General features: G+C 38.2%; 2 protein-coding genes across 8 annotated transcripts in view; both read left to right on the top strand.

The window, feature by feature from the left end:
* LOC140753186 (adenylate cyclase type 1) overlaps positions 1-15,051 on the top strand; it is a 144,161-nt gene extending 129,110 nt beyond the window's left edge. Inside the window, exons 11-22 of one of the 5 annotated variants that reach the window (XM_073087623.1) lie at positions 1,120-1,200; positions 5,471-5,656; positions 6,041-6,319; positions 6,667-6,968; positions 7,392-7,551; positions 7,876-7,959; positions 8,562-8,723; positions 9,166-9,379; positions 9,682-10,969; positions 11,302-11,541; positions 11,762-11,843; positions 12,151-15,051. In XM_073087623.1, the coding sequence (XP_072943724.1) occupies positions 1,120-1,200; positions 5,471-5,656; positions 6,041-6,319; positions 6,667-6,968; positions 7,392-7,551; positions 7,876-7,959; positions 8,562-8,723; positions 9,166-9,379; positions 9,682-10,969; positions 11,302-11,541; positions 11,762-11,843; positions 12,151-12,573 (3,501 nt within the window). In that variant the 3' untranslated portion in view covers positions 12,574-15,051. Of the gene's footprint in view, positions 1-1,119; positions 1,324-5,470; positions 5,657-6,040; positions 6,320-6,666; positions 6,969-7,391; positions 7,552-7,875; positions 7,960-8,561; positions 8,724-9,165; positions 9,380-9,681; positions 10,970-11,301; positions 11,542-11,761; positions 11,844-12,150 lie in introns of all 5 variants that reach the window. The other 4 variants (XM_073087622.1, XM_073087621.1, XM_073087624.1 and 1 more) reach the window with 4 other exon arrangements.
* Positions 15,052-16,688: 1,637 nt separating this feature from the next.
* The window catches only part of baz (par-3 family cell polarity regulator), a 68,728-nt gene continuing 61,551 nt past the window's right edge, over positions 16,689-23,865 (top strand). For all 3 annotated transcript variants that reach the window (XM_073088276.1, XM_073088274.1, XM_073088267.1), the window contains exon 1: positions 16,689-17,199. In XM_073088276.1, coding sequence (XP_072944377.1) covers positions 17,080-17,199 — 120 coding nt within the window. In that variant the 5' untranslated portion in view covers positions 16,689-17,079. The remainder of the gene's footprint in view (positions 17,200-23,865) is intronic.

Genomic DNA, 23,865 nt, shown 5'->3' with positions numbered 1-23,865 from the left:
ATGATTAATATCGTATTCTTGAGGCAACTGTAACACATTTACGGAATAGTACCTACTAATACGTACTTGAAGAGTCACGAATTTTAATTAAGTTTGAATATTAATTGTTATAAAGAAATATTAATTTTATCTTGAAACAGTGTTCACAATCAGTAACTGCTTGAAGCTTGCTTTCGATGGAGCTAATGTCACTTGAGTATGTAATGTGTGGTCACTGGAGCAAGTGTTAATGTTGTGGAATATACACACAAACATTCGGTGTATATTAGGAGCTTTGTTGTCGATATCAGTGAAGGACATTGGGCAAGTATTACTGTTGTATTGTATATGCACTAACCTTAGTCACGTAATATTTAAAATTACCTATTGCGAATCCAAGAGAGAATTTCAGTTAGAATACTGACATACAGACGTGAAAAAATATATACGAATAAAAACATGTTGTCAATGGATTTATTTTTTATTTATAATTATTTAGTTCACCCGTATCTGATCTTAGGGTTTCTTTGGTTATTTTGATTAAGCGGTCCATTGAAATATTAAAATGCTTAAATTTAAATAAAAGGAAATTTTAAAGAAAATAAAATAAAATATTTTTTGTTCTACATTTGTTTTTACGGGAGAGTATTCAGTTGTTTATAAAAGCGGGAAATTAGTACTTAATCTAAAAGGGGGTAGTTGAAAATAGCAAAGAATAGGCTTAGGCGTAGGTTAGTGACGGGCGCTACATCGGCAGAGGCGTAAGTCCAAGATCTAAATGGGGGGTAGTTCAACAGGCAAGAATAGGCTTAGGCGTAGATTAGTGACGGGCGCTACACCGACAGAGGCGTACGTCCAGGATCTAAATGGGGGCAGTTCAACAGGCAAGAATAGGCTTAGGTGTAGGTATGTCACGGGCGCTACACCGGCAGAGGGTACGTACAAGATCTAAATGGGGGTAGTTCAATAGAAAAGCAATAGTGTTAGGTGTAGGTATGTGACGGGCGTTGCACCGGCAGAGGCGTACGTCCAGGATCTAAATGGGGTAGTTCAATAGCCAATAACAGGGTTAGGCGTAGGTTTGTGACGGGCGCTACGCCGGCAGGGTGCGACCGCGACCCAGTGGCATGGTGTTGGCAGGTGCTGGACCTGCGGCGCGCGCTGCACGCGGAGCCGGGCTCGGCGGACGCGCTGCGACTGGCGGCGCTGCGCGCGGACGACGTGAGCGCGGCGCTGCAGCCCCCCCGCCCCGACACCGCCCCCGCCCCCGCCCCCGCCGCCGCCCCGCACCACCACACCTTCGACGCAGTCATGCAGCACCACGCACTGCGCACACACGCAACGGTCACGCACACGGATCTCACCTTTGTTTGTGCACGTTCGAGCAATGCGACCAGTTAGGCACGCTAGTTGAGGAGTTTTAGTACTTTTGCATAGATAACACTGAATTACACAATTGTTGAAAGGAATATTTTATGTCCAAGCATAATAAGTGAAACTTAGAAAAAACACGTGTAAGTGAAATAGTTTGTTGAAAGGCACATTTGTGTGGAAAAATAGTTTATAAAATAGTACATTACAATACGAGGACGAAAAATTTTTTTCTGACAAGTGTGAGTTTGCAGGCCGAGCCGCAGGCGAGGACTGCAATCACACGAGTCAGAAAAACATTTTTCGTCCGCGTGTTGTATAAAATTTTATATTACGGGGTCGGAAATGGGGGTTTTGCGCACGCGAAGCGTGCGTAAAACGTCCATTTACGCACGCCGTGATATAAAATATTTTATAGCACTCTGTGACCTAAACCCGCATTTTAGCCACGCATTTCTGTGTCCAAAGTAGCCGATTTTTACACCGTACGAATATTAATACACTACCCTCACAGTTGAAAAAAATAAACATACCTATGAACGTTTCATACTTTTAAATGCCATTTAAAAATTAAAAGTGAGTAATGAGTATTTTGTTTAAAGCTATAATTATTTTAATATTTTATTTTGGACGTATTTATAAATGTTTTTGCCATTGTGTACATATTAAGCAATAGCATCACTATAAGACTAACTATTGGGCTTTATCGAATTTTATTGTTGTTTTGACTGTGTTTGTTTTATTTTCGCTACACACCATAGTAGGAGATATTTAAATTAGGAATCGTTATCAATTCAAAGTTATTAGTATAATACTACTCCAGTAGAATCTCGACTAAGCGACCTATTTGTTGTCGTATTTGTGGCATTCGGATTATCGAAAATTTGGATAATTGAGTTTATGAAGAAAAGCTATTTAAACCGATTTAGGAAGGTGATGTTTTTCGACTATATGTTTGTTACGTATGTATTTTTCATTCTTTGGCAAACTCAAACGACTTCATTAATTTTGATACATGATGTGTCGCTGAATTCGTCTAAATTGTGGCGATAACATAGGTTATATTTGTAGCAATCGGGTTTTTGTTTTTTATAGTAACTATTTTGTTGCGATTTGGCGACTATCCGGAATTTAAATGCACAAGTCACACAAAATGTGGCTGATCTGTAAGGGTTATTACAAAGTTACTTGTTCACGTTTCACAATCCGAACCATCGCGAATATTTATAACTAAGGTCCGGATAATCGATTTTCTACTGTATCACTAGTATTAGTTATGTATTAGTACATTATGTGATTGCTTATCATATGTTTCTTTAATACGCCTGTATGTAGCCTAAATGGCTTGGTAGATTTCGACGTATGTGTGGTGTTAGATTTGTCTTTATCACAAGTGCAGAATAATTACTAAATTTTCTAAATTTCAATGGTTTTGGTTGTGTCACATTTATATTGCTTTTTTAGTTCATAATTTTTAGTTTCAATCATTTATAAGTTTCAAAATAATTATCATATTTTTTCATATTTCTTCACAAGTATAAGCGGGTTTATGTCACACGAGCTATAAAATAGTATACGATACTTGTGACAAAAGTAGCCTATTATCTGCACGGCGTTTAGCACCCTCGCTGCGCTCGGGCGCTAACTTCACGCCGTGCAAGAATAGGCTACTTTGGCCACGCGTATCGTAATGTACTATTATATAGTGTGTGGATTGTAAGCGTTTACACGTGTAGTACAACAAACATATGTTTATAGTTTATTTCCATTGAAACACTGTAGACATTTTAAGCAAAAAATACCATATGTTTCATATGAACACAATAAATGAGAAAACTTAGTTGCAAAATTAGATATATTTTAAAATTTGACTTAACTTTTAGTTTTATAGGGACCCACAATAAAGCAAAAATATATATAAGAAAACAAATTATAATTGAAAAGTGCTTTTGTTCAAACAAAACTTACAGCAATTCAATCACACAAGTCCGTCAATTTGCTTGAACGTGCAGTAAAGTTTAGTTTTATGAATTTAATGAATGAGTGAGATATGACAAAGCACAGCTAAATGAGTTTGACGCAACACTGCATGGAACATACACACATTACTCTCCAATGGAATATTGTCCACACGATACATAATGTGTCTATGTTCACCAGCCGACAAACTACAAAATGAACATCGATCAAACCCAGCAAATAAAACAGGCATCCATATTGCTATATCCCTTGCGGTTTTTGATTTTCGCTTCAAAATCTGTACATGAAACGCATTGTTTTTGCAAATCCAATGCGCTTCATACTGTAATGCGCGGCCGACGATAACCTCGCTTAATTCTAGTAGTTAGATTGGTTTTGAGTGGTGATTTTGATACTTAATCTGTGCTGCTTCTTCTAAATTAAGGTTTGCCCTGATGCCTTGCACTAGGTTAACGCGGGGAATGTCCTGATTGGTACGCATAAATTATCATTTTCGGTGTTAGTCTATCTATACTCTATACATTGTTAAACGCCCTACACTACACGGTCCATAGATATTTCCGTTTGTTGTTTCCGTTGTTGCACATGAGCCTAAGTGTTCCTCCACCTTAGAGCACTACTTCGACGTCTTAAATATTACACTACATTTAGTTGCTGTACAGGCTTTCACCCATTGCCGCTTACGAGTTCGGTGACTTCGAGATTTTATTTATGAACTTGTTCCGTCGTGTCATGTGAACCCTGGAACGCTTGCATCGGTGTTGTTCTGTACTCCTCAACCAATGTGTGGAAGGCCACATTAAACAGCAACTAACGTGAGACGTCTGCTCATTGTTTTTCAGATTATCCGCCCTTGGACATTAGTTCCACAACAAATACCCGATGAAACAGTAAGCGCAGACAAAAATGTTGTTCTTGTGTTATTGTTTACCACTACACACCGGGTGACACTCAAACCCCATGTAGGTTCTCGATGTTCGATGTTTACGTCCGTGGACCACACCTACGCGAATACGTTCGCACGTAGCCTTTACGGAACGTGAACGACCGGTAAATACTTGCACACACGAAATTCACTCTCCGTTTCTCTTGGAATTATGAAAAATGTAAAACCTGGAAAGATATTTTTTATTAAAATGTTGTTGAAAAATAAAGTCGAATGCACTGAACTGTGTTTCACTCGCTACCCTCTCTAGTCACGAGCACAGCATGGCATGGCTCCCACCCTACTAACACGCATGGAGTTATCATGACCGCCCGTTTTCCTCTATGCTTGGTTATTTCTTGGTTTGTGCTTATTTTAGTGATTTTTTATAGTTTTGTTATAATAGATTAAAAATTACATAAGTTAACAGATAAGTTGTCGAGTCGAGAAATGATCAAACATAAGATTTGCTGTTGTTCAAATGAAGTAAGATTATCGTATTCTAATCTTTAAGAATTTAATGAGTTAAAAAAATGATTTCGTTCATTATTTTTAAATGTTGATTTACTGTGTTCAGTTCATTATATTTTGTTTAATTTAATTGCATTTCTAATGATGTGATGCTGCTTTGGAGTCCGGAACTTTTGTTTCTAAGGTCAGTTCGAACATTGGATGGAGCATGGCGTCAGCATGGTGGACCCTCCGTGTACCCTGAAGGCCTAAACGCCCCTTGTGACAGTGACCCGACGACATAATTTGATGTTTTCCAACAGCCCATTCCCATAGGAGATGCAGTGTGTTAGGTTAAACAAAGGACATATTCAAGATAATTCATGAACCCAGATGATTAAAAAAATACATTAAAAAATATGAAACGCATCGAAAATGTCTCAAAAAGTTAAAGCTTTTGATACGTATTGACACAAGCCAACTATTTAATCAAGCGTGGCATGTTTCAGCATGATTGACTTATTTTACTATACGATCAGACCTAGGGCTTGCTTCTATTAATTGATGTTGTATTTTAATTGATAATCCAAAAAAATAACAAATTTTTCATACATTTAGGACAAGACCCGATTAATGAATACTCTCCTGAAATATGTTCATTTATTTACCTAACACCCTGTATAAACACCTAAAAAGTAATATGAGTTTGATAAAAAGAAAAACAAACCAAAACCGTTGCGTTGAACGTCCAAAATATGTCCACAGAATAAAGTGACGGAAAAGTTCAAGCGGCCTTTGAAAAAGCGTCACTCGTCTGTGTACCACCAGCCCACGAACCGAGTCAACAAGTACCTCGCGCAGGCCATCGACGCGCGCTCCGTGCACCGCGAGAAGGCCACGCACGTGCACCTGCTCACGTTATGCTTTAAGGACGCTGAGAAGGAAGCGCAGGTGGGTGATATGTTCTATTTCTTTCATTGCAACGGCCTAATGTTTTAGTTCGTACTGTAAACTTTGTTTTGTAAAAGAATGAATAATTAATGAATGAACAAAATGAATGAGTTACAGTGAATATTGGGAACGTCATAAATACTGTCCATCATAATTATAATAGTTTTACTAAGGTCCCATCTGGTACATAAGTCCAAATAAATCGGTTACTAAAAATCATAGATTTATTTTAAAAAACATACAACGTACATTGAATGACATATTAAACGATCTATCTCTTTCAATCTTTTCATATACATATGAATTCACTCAGAAAATGTGTATAAATTATATTAAAATGTCATAATTCTGTCAATGTATTATGTATGTAATAATGTCCCACAGTACCGTGCATCAACGGACGGCGGCTGGGCGGGGTCGTTAAGCGCCGCTCTAGGCGCTCTGGTTGCGGCGGGGGCGCTCCAAGCGGCCATCCTTCCTCGTACCACTATCCTGCTGCTCCTGTTCGTGACTGCCTTCGCCTGGTCTGCAGCGGTCCTCGCTTTGACTCTAGCAGCTCGACTCCGGCTCATCCCATGCGATGTGTCCAGACCGTTTGCCCTTAGGAATGCTATCACGACGTTCACTATTGTACTTGGTTACGCTGTGGGACAAGTTAATGTTGTAAGTATTCATATAAAATTGACTAATACCTACTCCTATATCATTATTTGTTTTTCAATGTTTCAATTATTTATTTGTACTGAAAATACAATTTATTTTTCAACGGACATACATTTCACTTTCACCTGATGGTAAATGGTCACCTCCACGCATGGATCAACTGTTAGCTATACGTTAGCCATAGACACGTACATTTCTAAGTAAACAAAAATAAGTGAATAATTGAAAATTAGACGTGGGCACAAACGCAATTACGGATTCGTTCATGCGTTGAAATTAAAAATTTTCTGTTTTTTTGGTTGGAGATAAAATGCCGCGATTGAAGATTTACACCTAATTTGTTCCAGGTAACATGTCAAGAGATGAATATATGTCGAAATCTAACGGAGAATGTAACAACAATGGATCAGATAAGGTCTCAGACCGGCGACGTGGCAGCCGCGCTGTGGAGTAGCAACGACCACCGCGCGTGTCCCGTGCCTCTATACATTACCTTAGGATGCTGTCTCAGCATGCTGGCCGTAGCGGTGTTTCTGAGGCTCCCGATATTGGTGAAGGGGATTCTGTTGGCTGTGATGACGGCTGGATATGTCGCAGTCATATTGCTGTACCATAGGGATATATTCGATTGCTATGATATGATGACTGGGTGAGTGTGAATATTATTAATATTACCGAAGTTATATATAATGGAATCTTATATTAGCAGTTCAATATGTTAAAATATTCAGGAATTTCAAAAATTTTCCTACCATCCCGGATTGCGTTGGTGTGCAGATCCAATCTACTTGCGTACCACTATCGTTTCATAGATACTTTTCCTGTCATGCATGCTTAAATTAATCAGCCGCACGCACGCGTGTAGCGAAGAGTGCACCTGATTAATTTAAGCTTTCGTTTTACACGCCCCCGGCTTGTAAAATAACTGCAGCGAATAGATTTATGTGTGTCCCACGAGCGTGAGCTTAAACACGCGTGAGGGCGCGTGTAACAAAAGCATCCTTAAGACGACCAAATTATATGCGTGTTAATATGTATGAATAATGTATGGGTGGATGCGTTTGGCTTGCAGTGGTGCAACAGTGGGCTCTGCGTACGTGGCAGCGGCGTGGGCGCTGGCGCTGGCGCTGGGCGTGCTGCTGCACGCGCGCCAGACCGAGTGGACGGCGCGCCTCGACTTCCTGTGGCAGGCGCAGGCGCGCGACGAGAAGCGCGACATGGACGCGCTGCAGGTCTCACCTTACTCTGAGATTAACGAGATCTCAGGAACCTGAATTTAAATCATCAGGATCAATGGAATATGAAAAGATGTCCACCTAAAGTAGACTGTAAATTAGCATTTTAGTAAAAATTTGCGGCGTTGTAAGGTGTCGGATCTTGTATTAAATACATGAAAAGCCACCCTTTTTTTAGACCGCTGAGATTACCCGAAATATACATCTTATTTCAAAAGCTTGTCGATGGTCTATAATTCTGCTTCTACGTCTTAAAAGTTTAATTGTAAATCCTGTAACACCGTGTATTTACCATATTTTTATATATTCTTTATATTTCAGGCTTCCAACCGAAGAATTTTGTTCAACTTACTCCCCGCTCACGTGGCTACACACTTCTTGGACAATCAGTTCAGAACCAATATGGTAATATTCTACACAATAAAGTTCTCGCAAAATCGACGCATTGGCTATCGCAATCAAATTCTTATTGCTTAAAATATCGCGTGCTTACGAACTTTGTGCCTTAGCTTTGTGTGTGCTCACGTGCATGAGTCACTGCACTGACTCAGTACGCACTATCGTTCGTTCATTAATCACTCGTTCACATGTTCATTCGTTCACGTTCAGTACGATCAATCCAAATTCGTTTCACTCTCATTCGTCGCCTTCGCAGTGCACAAAATTTTAGGTCAAGTGATTGAAGTGAATACTATTTAAAAAAATATTGTTAGTATAATAATAAAATAAAGTAAATATCTCCTTGATATAATACTAAATTCACGTTATTTATATAATGTGTAAAATTTGAATTTTCTATTATAAATAAAGTTAAAGACAGCGTAAATAAATAATATAGAGTAATTGTCCGTACAACGTAATTTTAAAGTTTTATTCAAGTTTTTGAGAGATTTCTTATAGCAATAAGCACACACACCGCCACGCTCTATAACCATGTCATTAAGCTGCACTTTTCATTGCCCTCGACTGCATGGCTTTCGCTCGCACTGTTCGCTCGCTGACTCAAGAAGCGCGGTTGGCAGGATCTGTACCACCAGTCGTACCACCGCGTGGGCGTGGTGTTCGCCTCCATCACCAACTACCACGAGTTCTACATGGAGCTGGACGGCAACAACCAGGGCATGGAGTGTCTGCGGCTCCTCAACGAGATCATCGCTGATTTTGATGAGGTGATTCTATTTTGTTATTTGTCAATTGTTTTAATAAACCTTTTTCTTCACTTACTATTTTTATAAGGTTGTCAAATTGAGTGTTATCGCACAAATTCAATATAAAAGTGAAAACAATTCAATGTAAGAATAAGACGATAGACAAAACTACTATACTACGTTCTACACTACTACATAATTATGTACTATAGAGAACAAACAAAATGTCAAAGTTGCTTACAATCAAGCTTACAACACAGTAGCTACTTACAATCAAGTGGACTGCATACTTGTTTCCTACTTCTCTATTATAAAAAAAATCTATCATACGAAAGTCTCGAAAAAATTACATATTTGGTAGAATTTGAAGCAATGGTAGTAGGAATTTGAAATTTATTAAAATTTATTATAGTACATATTAGTACACTGTGGCTATATAAATTAACCATATTCTTTATTTCAGTTACTCGGCGAAGATCGCTTCGGCGCTATAGACAAAATCAAAACCGTAGGATCCACATACATGGCAGCCGTAGGTTTGATTCCAGACAAGAAGATGTCAGATGACCCAAGCACCCGTAAACTCATGGCGACCCTAGTGGAATTTGTGTTTGCAATGAGAGATAAATTGAAGGATATCAACGATAACTCATACAACAATTTTATGTTGCGAGTTGGTAAGTGCTTCATTTGAATTGATTTATTAATTCGTTCATTCATTCATTTATTTACTCATACACTATTAATTCACGTGGCTGAAGTTTATTAAAAGTGTGGTGCTGACGTGTCAGAATGCTTTATAACTCTTTAAATAAATGAGAATGGTATCGCAATCACTGTTACTACAAACCAGCAAAATTTTTGATGCTGTGGTGGTCATGCTACCTTTTTATTAATAGGAGATTGTTACGTCATTATCACTACCATCATTGTAGATAGAGTGTATTTTAATCAAGTAAATAAAAATACCCATTTGCAGGTATCAATGTTGGACCGGTCGTCGCTGGAGTAATCGGAGCTAGGAAACCCCAATATGACATTTGGGGCAACACTGTCAACGTAGCCTCTCGTATGGACTCCACGGGACTTCCGAACCATACGCAGGTTACCGAGGAAGTGTTCCAGGTGCTGAAAGATATGCCTTATCAATTTGTGTGTAGAGGAAAGGTAAAAGTTAAGGGGAAAGGCGAGATGACGACGTATTTCCTGACGGATAGGGCACCGGCGAATGGCAATGGCCAAAATTCTTCATCAAACGGTCCCGCACCAAATCCCCCAACGGCTTACGGTGGCGTGGCGACGCCTCTCGCCATGTTGCAGAACTCGGCGAGGAGGGCGGCCGCTCAACCGTCGAGGCTGCCACCTCTGAGGGAATCGTCGGTTGCTGGAGAAAACGAACCCCTGTTACCTAACGGACAAAATGGCAACAACCACAAGGGTAGCAAAGGGCGTCGGAACAAGGAACCGGAGGATACGCCACCACCTCCCCCGCCGCACGGCATATCGGCTAACCCGCGGTGGCCTCCTCCCCGTGCCTTAGTGCCCCCGTGGCCCCGGCCGCAAGAGCCGAGGCCTCCCGCCGTGCACAAGCGGAGGCCCCCGACTAGACTTCCGAGGCCGCGGTCGAGCGAGAGCTTACCACTGGCGAGGAGTCCCCGCGTGCACTCGTCCGCAGACGAGCTAAGCTCGCTGACGAGGTCCCCCAGCCTGAGCTCGTCCGACGAGAGCTACTCGCGCACGACAGACGCGTCCCCCTCGCCCCCCCGCGCCGCCGCCTGGCTGCCCCCCGCGCGACCCCCGAGAGACCCCAACTCGGGGTACGATTACCCTCCCATCAGGGGCGCTAAACCCACTCCCAGTATCATAAACGATCTGTACGCGAAACATAAGATTATGAAGAAGCCCTCGCTCGACGACAAGCTGCTTGACGGGAGCATCAACTTTCATAAGGAGGAGGAGAAATTGCAAAGAAGTATAATAAACATGCTCCAGGCTTCCGCCAAGCGTGACGGTAGCAGTCAGACTGACAAAAAGGATGTACCGCGCCTCACGCAACGGACTAACTCATTTTCAAGTTCAAGTAGTCGTCCTACTAACTTGAAACACCTGAACCACGATTCCAGGGAAGTGTTCACTAAAAGGAGTCCCTCCGATGTCGCTTGCGTCCCTCCTTTCGAGAGAGAAATTCAAAGGCTGCTCGATGATAAGAATCTAATTAAGGGTAATCCGCCGAAAACGGAGCGAAAGGAATTGAAGCTTGAACTAAGGTAAAAAATTTAATTTGAATTCATCATTGTCTCGCTGTTGTTATTAGATTGCAAAAACTCAACTATCTCCAGTATACATATTTTTTGTAAGATTGCAATAGCAAAAGATATTGCAGTCCACCTTATTGTAAGTCTATCGTAGATACATTGCCATTCCTCATAACTAAGATTTTTACCTCACATGTAAATCAACCGGCAAGCAAACCTGAAAAGGTTAGAAAACCGGAACGCAAAGTCTGCTTCAGGCTAGAAATATGTACGGCGGTGATACCTTTCAAACTCCAGTTGAAACATACTGATTCAACACCCGTCTTACGAATTCTATATTTCAGAGGTCAGAACCCATCCTTGGAGCCGGTGCGCAACTGCAACAATAACAACAGCAGCCCGCTTCACGCGGTAGGGCTGGCCGCTATCACACAGTTGGCACGTCAAGACCTCGCCAGCCCGGGCCGGGCCTCTCAAGCGGCTGCGTCGCCTCTACGCCCAATGGCCGACTTCCCGGGCGTCTTGCCCACTGACGTCATCGTTGAGCTGCCCTCACCCTCGCATTCGAGAGAACAAAACACGAGGTACGTAATTATACGTACGTAATCATATGACGATATACTAACTTTTATCGCAGCTTGAAATATGTATGTATAGAGAACATACTTTATTATTACAACTTTTAAAAAACTTACCTTAAGGAAAAAATTAAGGCGATTAAAATTAAAAACGTAAGCAAGTATATAGTTAAGAAGATATCTGCTCGTTTGAAATAAATTTTATAATGTTTTTATTTTCTTTCAGTGCACCGAGTACGAGAAAAACAGATACAGCAAACACCAAAGAAAAACAGGACGGCCCGACACAGGACCGACTACATAACCGGGTATGTAACAAGGAATTTATTTTAGGAACCTTAAAGATGTTACACACGTTTACGTGGAATGTCAATTTTGAGAAAATAGTATAAAAATAGAGAATTTTTATTACGAATACATTTAGTACGTTATTTGGGCTCTTACACCTAACATTATGTATACGTATACGTTTGTCCAGTCACCGTTAGAGACATATATTAAGAACAATAACCAAATTTGTCTAGAGAATTTTCTGACTCTACACATGTGTAACACCTTTAGATATTTCATGAGGTAAGGTTTTCCCCATACATTTACCTATGAACTTTCGTCCAGGTGACCGCTTCTAATCATAGAGAACTGGGTCTTTACGGGGAGAGTCAGTCCGAATGGAGTTCGTCGTGCTCGGAGGGCGAGGGCGACGGCGACGGCGGGCAGCCCGAGAGCACCGGCTACACCACCGACGACCCGGCGCTCGAGAACGTGTCCATGCTGAACGAGGCGGGGCTCACGGACGCCGAGGCGGCGCTCAGTGACGTCAACTCGTGCTACTTTGATCGAGACGACGACGTCTCCTCGCGCGCCTCGTCCCGTCTCCTCGACTCCGAGGCGCTCGTCTCGCTAGAGTCCCTCAGCGCCATCTACGACTCGGACGAGCCCGCGCACCGCTACCTGGCAAACATCCGCACCGTCAGCGAGTCTATCACGAGGAACTTCGGCCAGCCAACGCACGTCACCGACGGCGAGAGTGACGTGTGATAGTGATGTGATATGAGTGTCGTAGTGTCATGTTTCGATTGAAGGTTGTATTCTTTACCTTTGACAGTCCTATCGTTCTAGATCGATTCTTCGTACTGTGATGAAACATTTTTGGTAATCGTTTAGTGGACTTGGACGGGGTGCGGTATTGATGTCTGGATGACGTGGAAAGTAAGCTTTTATTAGGCTCTCTATATGAATATGAAGAATACTCAAAATTTTTAATTTTCTATTGCAACTTAACTGTTTTGATATATTATGATGGACCTTTGTTAATTTTACATGTTATTTGACAGGAGCGAGTCGGTTAAGTTTGAATGTTTCATAAATATTCAGTTGTCGTTGCTAATTAAAAAACAAAGAGCCTGTTTTTGAACTTTCTCGTTTTTGTGTATATTGTCAATATGTACCTATTAATGTAACACTGTATGATATTTATGTACAGTTCAGTGCCATGTGATGGCACCTCGAATCATCTATTGATACGCGATGATCTCTACAATTATAAGGTGCTCTGACTTAGAATTATTTGTCGTTTGTCTTGTGATATGGAATAGGATTTCGAGCGACCAATATCTGTTAACGTCAATGTTTTATCGTAAGGGCTGGCCCCGTTACTGTACAATTATTAACTTAATTCTACTTCGTGTCTCGAAGGAAGTTGGTACTTGTATTTGATCACGTGATTAGGGATTACCGTTGGGGAGTAGTTGTATGAATATGACGTAAATTTGTGTTTTGCATTTCGATATAATTAAGAGTATAATTGTTACCATATTTCTCGAAATTATGTTTCCTGCTCCTTATCAGCCAATGGTTCACTAAATTTTATCCATGTTGTTCAGAATTTGGACGTATTTAAAATTAGAGGCCGAATTATATTATTTCTTATGATAATATTAATCATTGATATAGATTATATTCTTGTATTATGTAACACATATATTGTAAGTCAAATGATGTTAATAGAACTTCAAATTTTTCAATTGATTCAAGCAGCTACAATAAAGCTACTTATAATCATATGAGTAAGTAAATATATTTTTAAAATATGACATTTTTTCTAGTCATTGTATCATTTATCAATTATAGTCCATTATTAAAAATTTGACATATTTATGCCCGAATTAATTTAACTTAATATAATATTAAAATTTGACAATTGAAGTAGGTCTGAGGCATCTTGTCGCTCTATTCTAGCGAGAATTCATTTACTTAGTTTTTGAATATTCTAAACACAGTCGCTTAATGAAACACTGAATAAAAACCAAATTAGTATAAATCACAAATTCGGCCTTGTGATGTGTTTTTTTACATAGAATTAAAGTTCAGTTCTCTTAATTACTCATTAAAATTAGAACCGCGTTGCGGCCTTGCTATCTGTAGTGTAGGTAGACCATGAGACTAAAGTACAACCAATATATTAACACCAGTAGTGAATATTTGTTGTAGAATATTCTCCATTGTATTAAGAAACTTAATAAAGATATTTAAAATTAAAATATCATAAGTTTGTGTCAATTTCATGTCATTATTGTTATTTACTAGTGTAAGATAACAGATTGCAGTTAAGTAATTTTCTCATTTCGAGGCACATGTAGCCTGCATTGCATATTTCCGAACCGCGCCGTTCATTTGGCTTAGTGTGTACTTATTAGATATGGTTGGGAGTGGCTAATGACTCACTTCTTGCTGGTCGTGGAACATAATATGATTTATCGTAATTGTAATGCCAATTTATTTTCTTGCTGTTGCTTGTATCAAGCGCTGTATTCATCTTTTTAGCTGCGTTTAAGTCTTTAGTCAGTGCGTTATTGACAAGATGCTCGAATTAAAGAAATTGACGCTTTCGCTGGCTTGTTTTGTTAGTATATAGCGGAATCTCTTTTCTCGAGGAGTTTAATCGTCTTGTATAGTTATGTACGGTATACATATGCCCGGAATACTTGTTAATCTTTGTAAATATTGTTAATCGTCTGTCACTTACATGACAAAGAGTTTGACTGGGCAATAATCTTGATTTCGAATAGCCTTGTTTGCTTATTTCTTCAGTAAGTTCTATTTACGATTTTCTCATTATCTTGTGTAGACATAGTGCCAAATATTTTGAGTATTGCTTCTAATCAAAGTATTTATTTTTCGCTTCGTTGTTTTAAGCGGATTAATCTCTATATTTTCGAAAATACTGAATTTGGAATTTTTGAATTTAAAAATTGACATTAGATATACTATAATGTACCGTGTATGATGAAGTAGTTAAAATATGCTCCTGTTGTCATTAACTTAGGTACTTAGGAATTCTCATTATGACGATCCAATTTAAGATACTGTCGTTTTTTAAGTTTTTCAAAATGGAGAAAGGAATTGAGGCACTGGAATAAATATTTATTTAATCACAGTTAATTAACAAGAGTAACTTAAACCAATGCGTACTTTTGGCAATTATAACACCATTTCTAGTTTAGCCTTTTCTCTTCATTTTCCTTTTCTCTTCTCCACTTTGTTAAACTACTTACTGGTTAAATAATCTGTTATTCACATTAATGTTACATACTTTGTACTTATTTTTAAATAGTTAATAACAATACTGTGGTGATCTCTCGTTACAAGCTTAAGACTGTTAAAGCCGTCTCTAGTGAGTTTAATTCGCTATTCCTTAAAAGTCGTAAAAACTTGACATAATATTAATGTGAATAAACAGTTTATTTCAAATTTAAAATGTACTTTGATAGCGAGAACTATGTATACTTACCTATTTTTTGTAGATATATAAATTGCGGCGTATTTAGACAGTGTATTGTGTACATTTATTTATTTCAATTCAATTAAGCAATATTAATTACTTATTACAAATTAAAGTGGTTACATTACCGGTAAAATTGTTTTATTGATCCTTGTTGTTTACCTAGTAATCTATGTCTGGGGTCTGAGTGTTCAATATAATTTAGAATTTTAAACGGTTAAAATTAAAGTTTTAAAGGCCGTTACTTGAGTTTAAAAAATTGGTTCCGTATATCAACTACATAGGCGTGCGGGCCAATACGTCGGCTTTGACTGCGTCGACCGCATACTAATGCTTATAGCCTTGAACTAAAGTATCATGAACATCACGCGTTCCTGGCCGCTTTATTATGTCTTTCGAACGCTTCCTTTCCATTAATAGTTGAAATAGAAAATTATTGAAGGTATTTAACATATACCTATTCTGGTAACATTGACCGTAATTGCTTGTTAACTTGTTATGTACTGTAAGTGCGATTAAGCCATATATCCTCGATAAATACAATCGGATTGGAAAACACCGGCATTCCGATGTAATTGGTACAAAACATCGCATTCTGTTAGGTTTACTGCAATTCATTATTTCCATTTTACTAAGTAATGTTACGCAAAACCATATCCAGTAAATGCTGTAATTTGATGTAAGTACTCGGCAATCATTGTTATTGAAAATAAATTAAAGGAAGCCTTAAATGCGTTGTTTGAAATTTTTAATGTATTTATTTTTAAGTTTCCAGTTGTTTTCTTGAATGAGGATGTTTTTGTGTTCATTTAATTCTCTGCAGTAACTGTAGTCATGGCAACATTGATTTTTTGGACAAAACTTCTTCAGTAGCTTGTCATATCATAAAATACCTACCTATCATAAAATGCCATCTAGTTAGTAGTAAGTTTTTTTGTATAACATAACCGCTTTGAACGGCTCAGGTAAATTATTGGTATGATAAAGATAACTTTTTATAACCTACCTGCAACGGTTTTTATAAATTTAAAATGTGTTCTCCTCCTATACAAATCGAAACTAATTACTTGTAGATATTGAATGAACATTTTAGTCATGGGAAATACATTTTAGTTATGTCTTCCACCACAGTACTTTGGCGAATATGGAGCGTCTGAGTCAGTTAGCATAGTCAGAGGCAGTTTCATTCAAATTACGATGAGGCATTCTGTATGCAAGTGAAATATGTACGGTAGGGAGGCAGGTATGAGTGGTGCCGCGGTATGACGCTCGCCACCACGCGCGCCACAGCTGTCCGCGCGCCGCCGCCCATTGGCTGCGGAACCGGTCCGCGCCCCGCACCCCCGCGCCCCGCCGATACAACTTCCAAACGAATTCTTATTCATGTTCCTCGCTACGACCGTTGCTGTTGAGCGCGCGCACCCAGCCCGTATTTCGCGTAATCTTATCGAAATGTTTTCGACATTGCGTACGTTTGCTCTATCGGTGTAATTTTTTGGTACAGTCGAGCTGCTCCCGAGGCTCGTGGCGCGGTCGGGACGTTGCCCGCCGACGCTATGACGACACACGGCGAGACCAGTGTTTTTGTCCTTTTTGTTTCAACGGTGCTTCGTGAGCGGCTTCGATGCAGGGCTACCTTAACCATGTGCGTCAGATAGTGTCGTGCTCCTATTAGTTTTTTGCCAAACTAATATGTTAGCTTGTGGATATTGCGGTGCGTGGTGAGCGAGAAGCTCCGTTGTGAATCATAGTGCAGTGTCGATATGAAGGTGACTGTGTGTTTCGGGTCCGTTCGGGTACTGGTACCTTGCGGCGCTGGCGACCTGTTGGTCAGAGACCTCGTCCGAGAAGCAACGCTCCGGTACAAGAAAGCTACCGGACAGGTCAGTTGAACATGTTACTATAAACAGCTCCGCCCTCACTTCAAACTGTTTTCGCGCGGTTTTCTATATGTTTCATTGGTTGTGGTTGACGTAAGTTCTAAGTTGTTTATTGTTTGGTACGCAGTTATTACTCACCCAAATCTTTATGTGTGATTACCTACGTTCATTGTATGTGGAAGTTGTATATAAACGAACGTTTACATCTATAATCCACCACATCTGATCAAAGCACTTAAAGGTTACACAATCTGTTGTAATAACAGAAACTTGAACATTAATGGCTATCACAGTTTGACGCTTTACCATCGCGGCAACATCTCGTTTTTGCGCTAATGATCGTTTCTGTGGAATTCACGATCTTGAATCGTCTGTCAACCTCATCGAAATCCACTTTCGCGACAATGTATAAATTGCCAGTGAATAATTCAAAATAGTCGCAGCATTAATAGGCATCCGCCGTGGATGCGGTCAAACCAGATTGGGGCACGACTCGCTAGAATATCATAATGCAGACGGCTCAGTTTTCGACAAATTATTCATTCGGGCCATAATTTACACGGGGCAATCTAGTTGACCCTAACTGGAAAAGATTTCACATCGTAAATTCCATAGTTTATCTAGACCTTCGTTAAAACTCATTCCATTCCAAATTTGTGGGTAGTTGCCAAAAATGATGACAGTATATTTGTTTTGGGTCTTTCGGCTTTAATATAGATAGGTGTTCAATGTCAAATAGGTAATATATAAGCAAAAATGAATACTTATATCATTGAATAATACCCCTACACATAAAACTCAAAATAAATGACTTCACCCTTGAAGCCTCCAAAATCGAAAGGTAATTAAATATGTACGCCAGATATTAGTAAGAACTGTTTATACGCATATTACATATCTAAATATGTATATATATCACACAAATTTCTAGCAAGTAGCAGTTCTGGGTTCCGATGGAAGTGTGTGGGTATTGGCTGGCTTACATCTTAATTTTCAGAAGTGGCATCACTGGCAACTTATCTGTGATCTGTTTCAGATAGAATCCTTGTTCTATATACAGTAGATTGTATGTATCTATTGATATCGATTGTATGTATATATTGTTGCTCGTTGCTACTGTAATAGTATAAAAACATTCTTCTCTTCTATCCTTAGATTATACTTACTTAGGTAATTCTGTAATTAATAGTTTCTAGTAAGTAAACATTCCTACATAGGATCTTTGTTTACATAGGTAATTTATTAGACGCTCGCCTGCACCGCGCACCTGCTTGCGTCTACATAGGTACATTCGTAGGAAGCGGCCGACCTTGCATTTTACTTCCCTGCATCATCTGTAATTACCAATGCTATAACCTGATCTACAGTACCACCACTCCGACCACTATGACGTATTGTAAAGGATGCAAGGCAAAATGACCCGGCGTTAAGTGTAATAGGCATTTGAAGCTGGTGGTTATGTATTTAAGTGGTTTCTCTAAAAAATTTTAGGCGTGCCACCTAGGGTTGTGAAGATAATATTTCTTCAGTAGACTGGGTTGGTTTATAAGAGTTATTTATATGATAGTAAACGAGCATGATCACATTTGTTCTGTCTCCGACGTCAAATTTTAATGACAAAATGCCTTGTCCAACCCATCCAGTCAAACTACATTAGCACTGCATTACGGTCTACGGTTAAAGGCAGAAATAAGTGTGACACTAATGCCCTACCCGTTACTAAATGTTACGTTCACATACTAAGAAGTTACTGCTTGATTTCTATTTCATTTAGATTTGTGATTACTTAGAGAAGTTAGAAGCTAGAATTTAAACAATAAACCTCAATAAAATAAACCTAAATAGTCAATTTTTTCACCATTCCATCGTTGTTCTCAATGGTAAACCGGAATGTTAAAACTGAACGTGAAACTTACCAAAATACTGTTAGTAAATGAGCTTGCTACTGTCACAGATGTCTACAAAGCTTTAATTAAAATATTCATTAACTTAGGAAACATTTTGCAAATTAAGTGCAATAAATAAAATAAAATGACGTCAAGTATGCCATAAGTTTCAAATGTTTAAAGTTTGTACGTTTAAAGTTCAATCGCTTGAAATTTCGATTTTACACTGTAACATGTGCAAACCATTACTAAGAGTATCCATCCAAAATCGAAAACAAATTCAAGAGGTACGGGTCAAAGAAATACATTAATTTACCCGTCAAGAGATTACACATGGCGCTATGGGAAATCCACTTTGTTATTTTTTCCACGATCTGTTTAACGATTGAATTAATAAATACTTTTATTATAATAACATGTTTAAAAGAAAACGTTTCGCCCAGTAAGTTTGGCATCAGGTGGACCGTTCCTGTTATCCGTTACAAAACTATTTTTATCTTTATAGTCCAATAAAATCCTATTGTACTTTTTATATCCTAAGCCCTTAGTTTTATTACAATTTTTAGAAACAAACAATGGTCCATTGTTATTCTAAAAGACCACACCATAAGGTTTTGTAATAGCTCAGGTGTTTTAGATAGTTTGATTTACCGTGGTCATTACGTTTTGCTTATTGCAACAAAACGTACCTTAATTTAACAATCATTGGACTTCGATTATGTTATGTAGGCTAACTTAACAAAATGTAGAAGTCGAAAAGTATACTTAATTCGGTTTGAAGTCTACCTAAATGTTTTAAACCCAAAATATTGATGTGATATCTACTTCTACTTTTAAATAAAGCGAAATATACGCTAGTTTGTTTGTACAAATTATTGATATGAGTATTTTTATACCTCCATTTGTAATGTTTTCTTTTGATCGATTCATTTAAAATGAATCCTCATAGGTACAGTAGGTACGTTTAGGGTAAACATGGAATGGAGCAACTCTTATTCTTCAATGGGACGATACATATTATGTACTAAAATATAAAACGTATTAATCTAGGTAAACATAATACTAATAATGAATTAGGATGGTTTGTAACAATTCGTAAACCCGAAAAACCAGTATTGCGGAGAGAGGAACTCGTGCCCAGTAGTTTTACTATATGCAAGTGATTTACTAAATCGCATATAAATTGCATATCTGCTTCGTATTTGTTTGTACTGTTAAATTGAATTATGGAAGCATCTTAAAATGTCCCGTCATTTTTCTGAGAACCGGTCGGGCGCCGTGCATATAGCACGAGGTAGATACAATAGGTTCCAACCTCTCGTGCGCCCGCGCCTCTCGCATACCTGGCGCGCCGAACCCACGACAAGGGACCCATTGTTTCCTCCAAGTCACTTCATGACTTTTGGCCGTTTGGGCTGGAATACGCGGAATAAACTTCCGCGAATAATACGTGCCGTGACAAACAAGCATAACCCATGTTTTGAACTTTTTACCCTATAATCTGAGTTGGTTAAGCCGTGTCATTTAATACTGTTTTGCCAGTGGAGCGGCAAGCGGCCGTTTGCCGCTCGTTAAGTCCAACCCGTGACCTTTCAGTTGTGTAACTGGCAACCGATCGTGCAGAACGTTTGCCAAAACTACATACACTAGCCTACTACGTTTAAGTAACACTTAATAAGTACGAGTGTTACTGCAACCAATCTCGATTCATAATGTATTGAACATTGCGAATTGGGAATTGCGATTTACGATTGATTGATGAGCTCTAACTCATTCGGCCGTGAAAATATATTTCTCTATTATTTCAACTGTCTTATTGCTTAAAACAACATTGGCTAATTCTTATGAATGCACATGACTAATTTGTTAAGACAATGCTCACTCTTACGTTAGTTATATTATACGTATGTAAAATATATTGTGCAAAGTGCAAACTGCAAACCCCAATATTTAGTTAAGGTGCATGAAATAAAGTTAGAAATTGAAATGCAGTTTTATTCGACTTTTAGTACTCAAAGGCCTTACAGTGTCGAGATTACAGGGAAAAGATTTTTTTTGCCACATTATGGTAACTGAAAAAATACGTGTGATAAGCGGGGGATGAGTACAAAATTACCTGTTTATAATTGAAATAATGACCATGTAATCCACTTAATGCTAAGTAGTTATAGCACATACTTAACATAAGTAATCAACCGCAGATTTTATTGTAGTCGCACCTGAGATCAGCCACAGATGTGTTACTAGGCCTGAGGTCTAAGTTGAAATACCTCATATACGCCTATGTGTCCCTGTCTTGATGTAATATCAGTTGAGATTTCACCGAAGTAAAAAAATGAAGGCTTCTAAGTACAACTCTTACTATCTTTTCTACAAAGTAGTAGTATCCCTCCTCACGTGAAGGCTTTCCTCGGGTAAAAAAAATAACTTATTTCCTCCCGTAGCTATAATTTTGTTTTTCCTATATATACTTTTGGACGAAACGCCTTGTCACGTTATGTGTCATGGCTCATGAGCAATGATCAATATGAACATGCATGATTTTGACATACATTATTATATTTTAGTCCATCAATACAGGAGCATTTACCATGGTAATCTTGAAAATATGCATGACAAAACCTCATTTTTATTTTTATTTAGAATGCTTCTCACAACATTTATTCGCTGTGATTAGAACTTATGTATCGTATAATCTTATCAGAACCTATTTAATGGAATAGTTCTTAACCAAAACTAAGAGTAGGTCGACAGCTCGATTAGATAATATATAAGTAGCTACAACCCTATTTGATACATTGACCGCAATATTTTTATACGACTTGAAGACAGCCATACATTTTAATTATTCGAGTATAAGATAACTTACATATTATGTAGTGCATATTACATGAGATATTAAGTTATCTGCTATGGCCTCCATTTATAATCATTTTTCAATTAAAAAATTAGGTAAAGACTCGTGTCAAGTTTTGTTTGTATTATTTATATAAATTTGTGTAAACTTAAAAAAGTCCAAATTGGGTCACCGCTTTAAGGGCCTGTCTGTAAATAATTACATATTATCTAGTACATCTGATATCTCTAAACTAAATAAATCATCAATTAGAACGTTCAACAAATTCAAAAATCTTTATTACAAAATAACTTTCTAAATAGATACATTGATATATATTATAATAATAAAACTTTCAAAATAAAACAAAAAACTAGACAAAGATGTGCTTTTGTAATAACTTTACGACATAATTCACGTTAAGTCCAAGTTAAGTTGAGCAAGAAATAGCGATTATGTTATTACAGAATTGGTTATTAGTTACCCATGTGGTAATAAACAGTACGTACTTAGCAGGGAAATTATGCTAGGAATGTCAGGATTATTAGTTGCATAAGAAGATTGCCTTCCGACATCTTGACATATTGCGATGATGCGATGCGCTGGTAGAGAATCCAGATATTTCCTTAATCTTACTTATGAAGTATGTGTATGTACTATATTTGGTATCAAATTACAAAATAATCGAACGTAGACACGTCGAAGTAGTATTAAATTAGTTAATGATCTATTTCTTCATACAATAAGTACTGACAAAGTTCTCAAACGTTCCGCATAGGTACATATATGACCATTTTGACCATTTGACTTTGCCTCTCGGTATTTTCAATTAATCGTGTATATCTGGTTATTGCAAGCAACGGATGCAATCTAATGATCGACCTCCGATTTCTTGGCTGAGGACCGATCAGAAAGCTTGATATTATTTTAATGTATCCGGCCCTAATTGCAGGACAACCTATTAATTCTAGTTAGAAGTTATCAAATCCATGCTAAATATTTTATTAAATTGAACTTTTGTTTATAATCCTAGTAGATGAAGTAGTCCACGGAGATTCTGCTGGCCATCTCCTGATTTGTATTGTTGTTACAAGAATACAGGGAGTGGGGCTTTTGGGACCCATGCTACATGAAAAATAACTGGATAAAATAACGATAATTATGAAAATATAATTAGAATCTACAAATGATTCTAAGTTGTTTTCAAGATTGATTGCTTGTTAAACGTATAATTGTTTAATAAATTACTACCAGTGCTAATATTCTCATGAAAGTTGGCAAATGAATTCAGTTTATATCTTATACCTAAATAAAATTCTCGTGACACAATGTTAGTTACCGTACTCCTCCCAAACGGCTTTACCGATTTTCACCAAATTTTATATGCATATTCAGTAGGTCTGAGGACCGGCTACGATAAGGGTTGTTCACCCATTTTTTTTATTTATATGACAACACAACGCTTGCCGGATTTATTATGAAAACTTCATAGAATTAGGTAGAGTCGATTATGCGTTTTCATCTGTTTCATTCTACAGTATTTTTATATTGTTCGTTGTTCTACAAATCTTCGGTAACGGACAAAATATGAGCTGTCTCAATAAAAATTCAAGCTTGTCCGTTACGTGGGCGGCGTGGAGCGTCGGTTACTCACGCGCACGTGCATCGGCGACATGTCCCATGACCAATTATGTGGTACTCCATACGGAGGAATACGTGGTACATAGCCAAGCTTTATTTCATTTATCGGCATTTATAATTGTTTAGAGTACCTTGTACATATGAGTATCTAAGTACCATATACCTACATGTAGCAATATTTTTTACAAAAAATATTCTTACTTTATTCTTCAACTTTACCTATGTATATTTCACCTACCTATATTTCAATTGGTACAGTCAACATAATATTAAATAAATAACTTACGATATTTTTCTTTATAAATG

Source organism: Epargyreus clarus, unplaced genomic scaffold (genome assembly GCF_041222505.1).
Source record: "Epargyreus clarus isolate Ecla_fem2 unplaced genomic scaffold, WU_Ecla_fem_2.2 ptg000026l, whole genome shotgun sequence".
Lineage (NCBI taxonomy): Eukaryota > Metazoa > Arthropoda > Insecta > Lepidoptera > Hesperiidae > Epargyreus > Epargyreus clarus.
The sequence above is the reverse complement of the archived record's forward strand: the minus strand, read 5'-3'. Positions and strand labels throughout refer to the sequence as shown.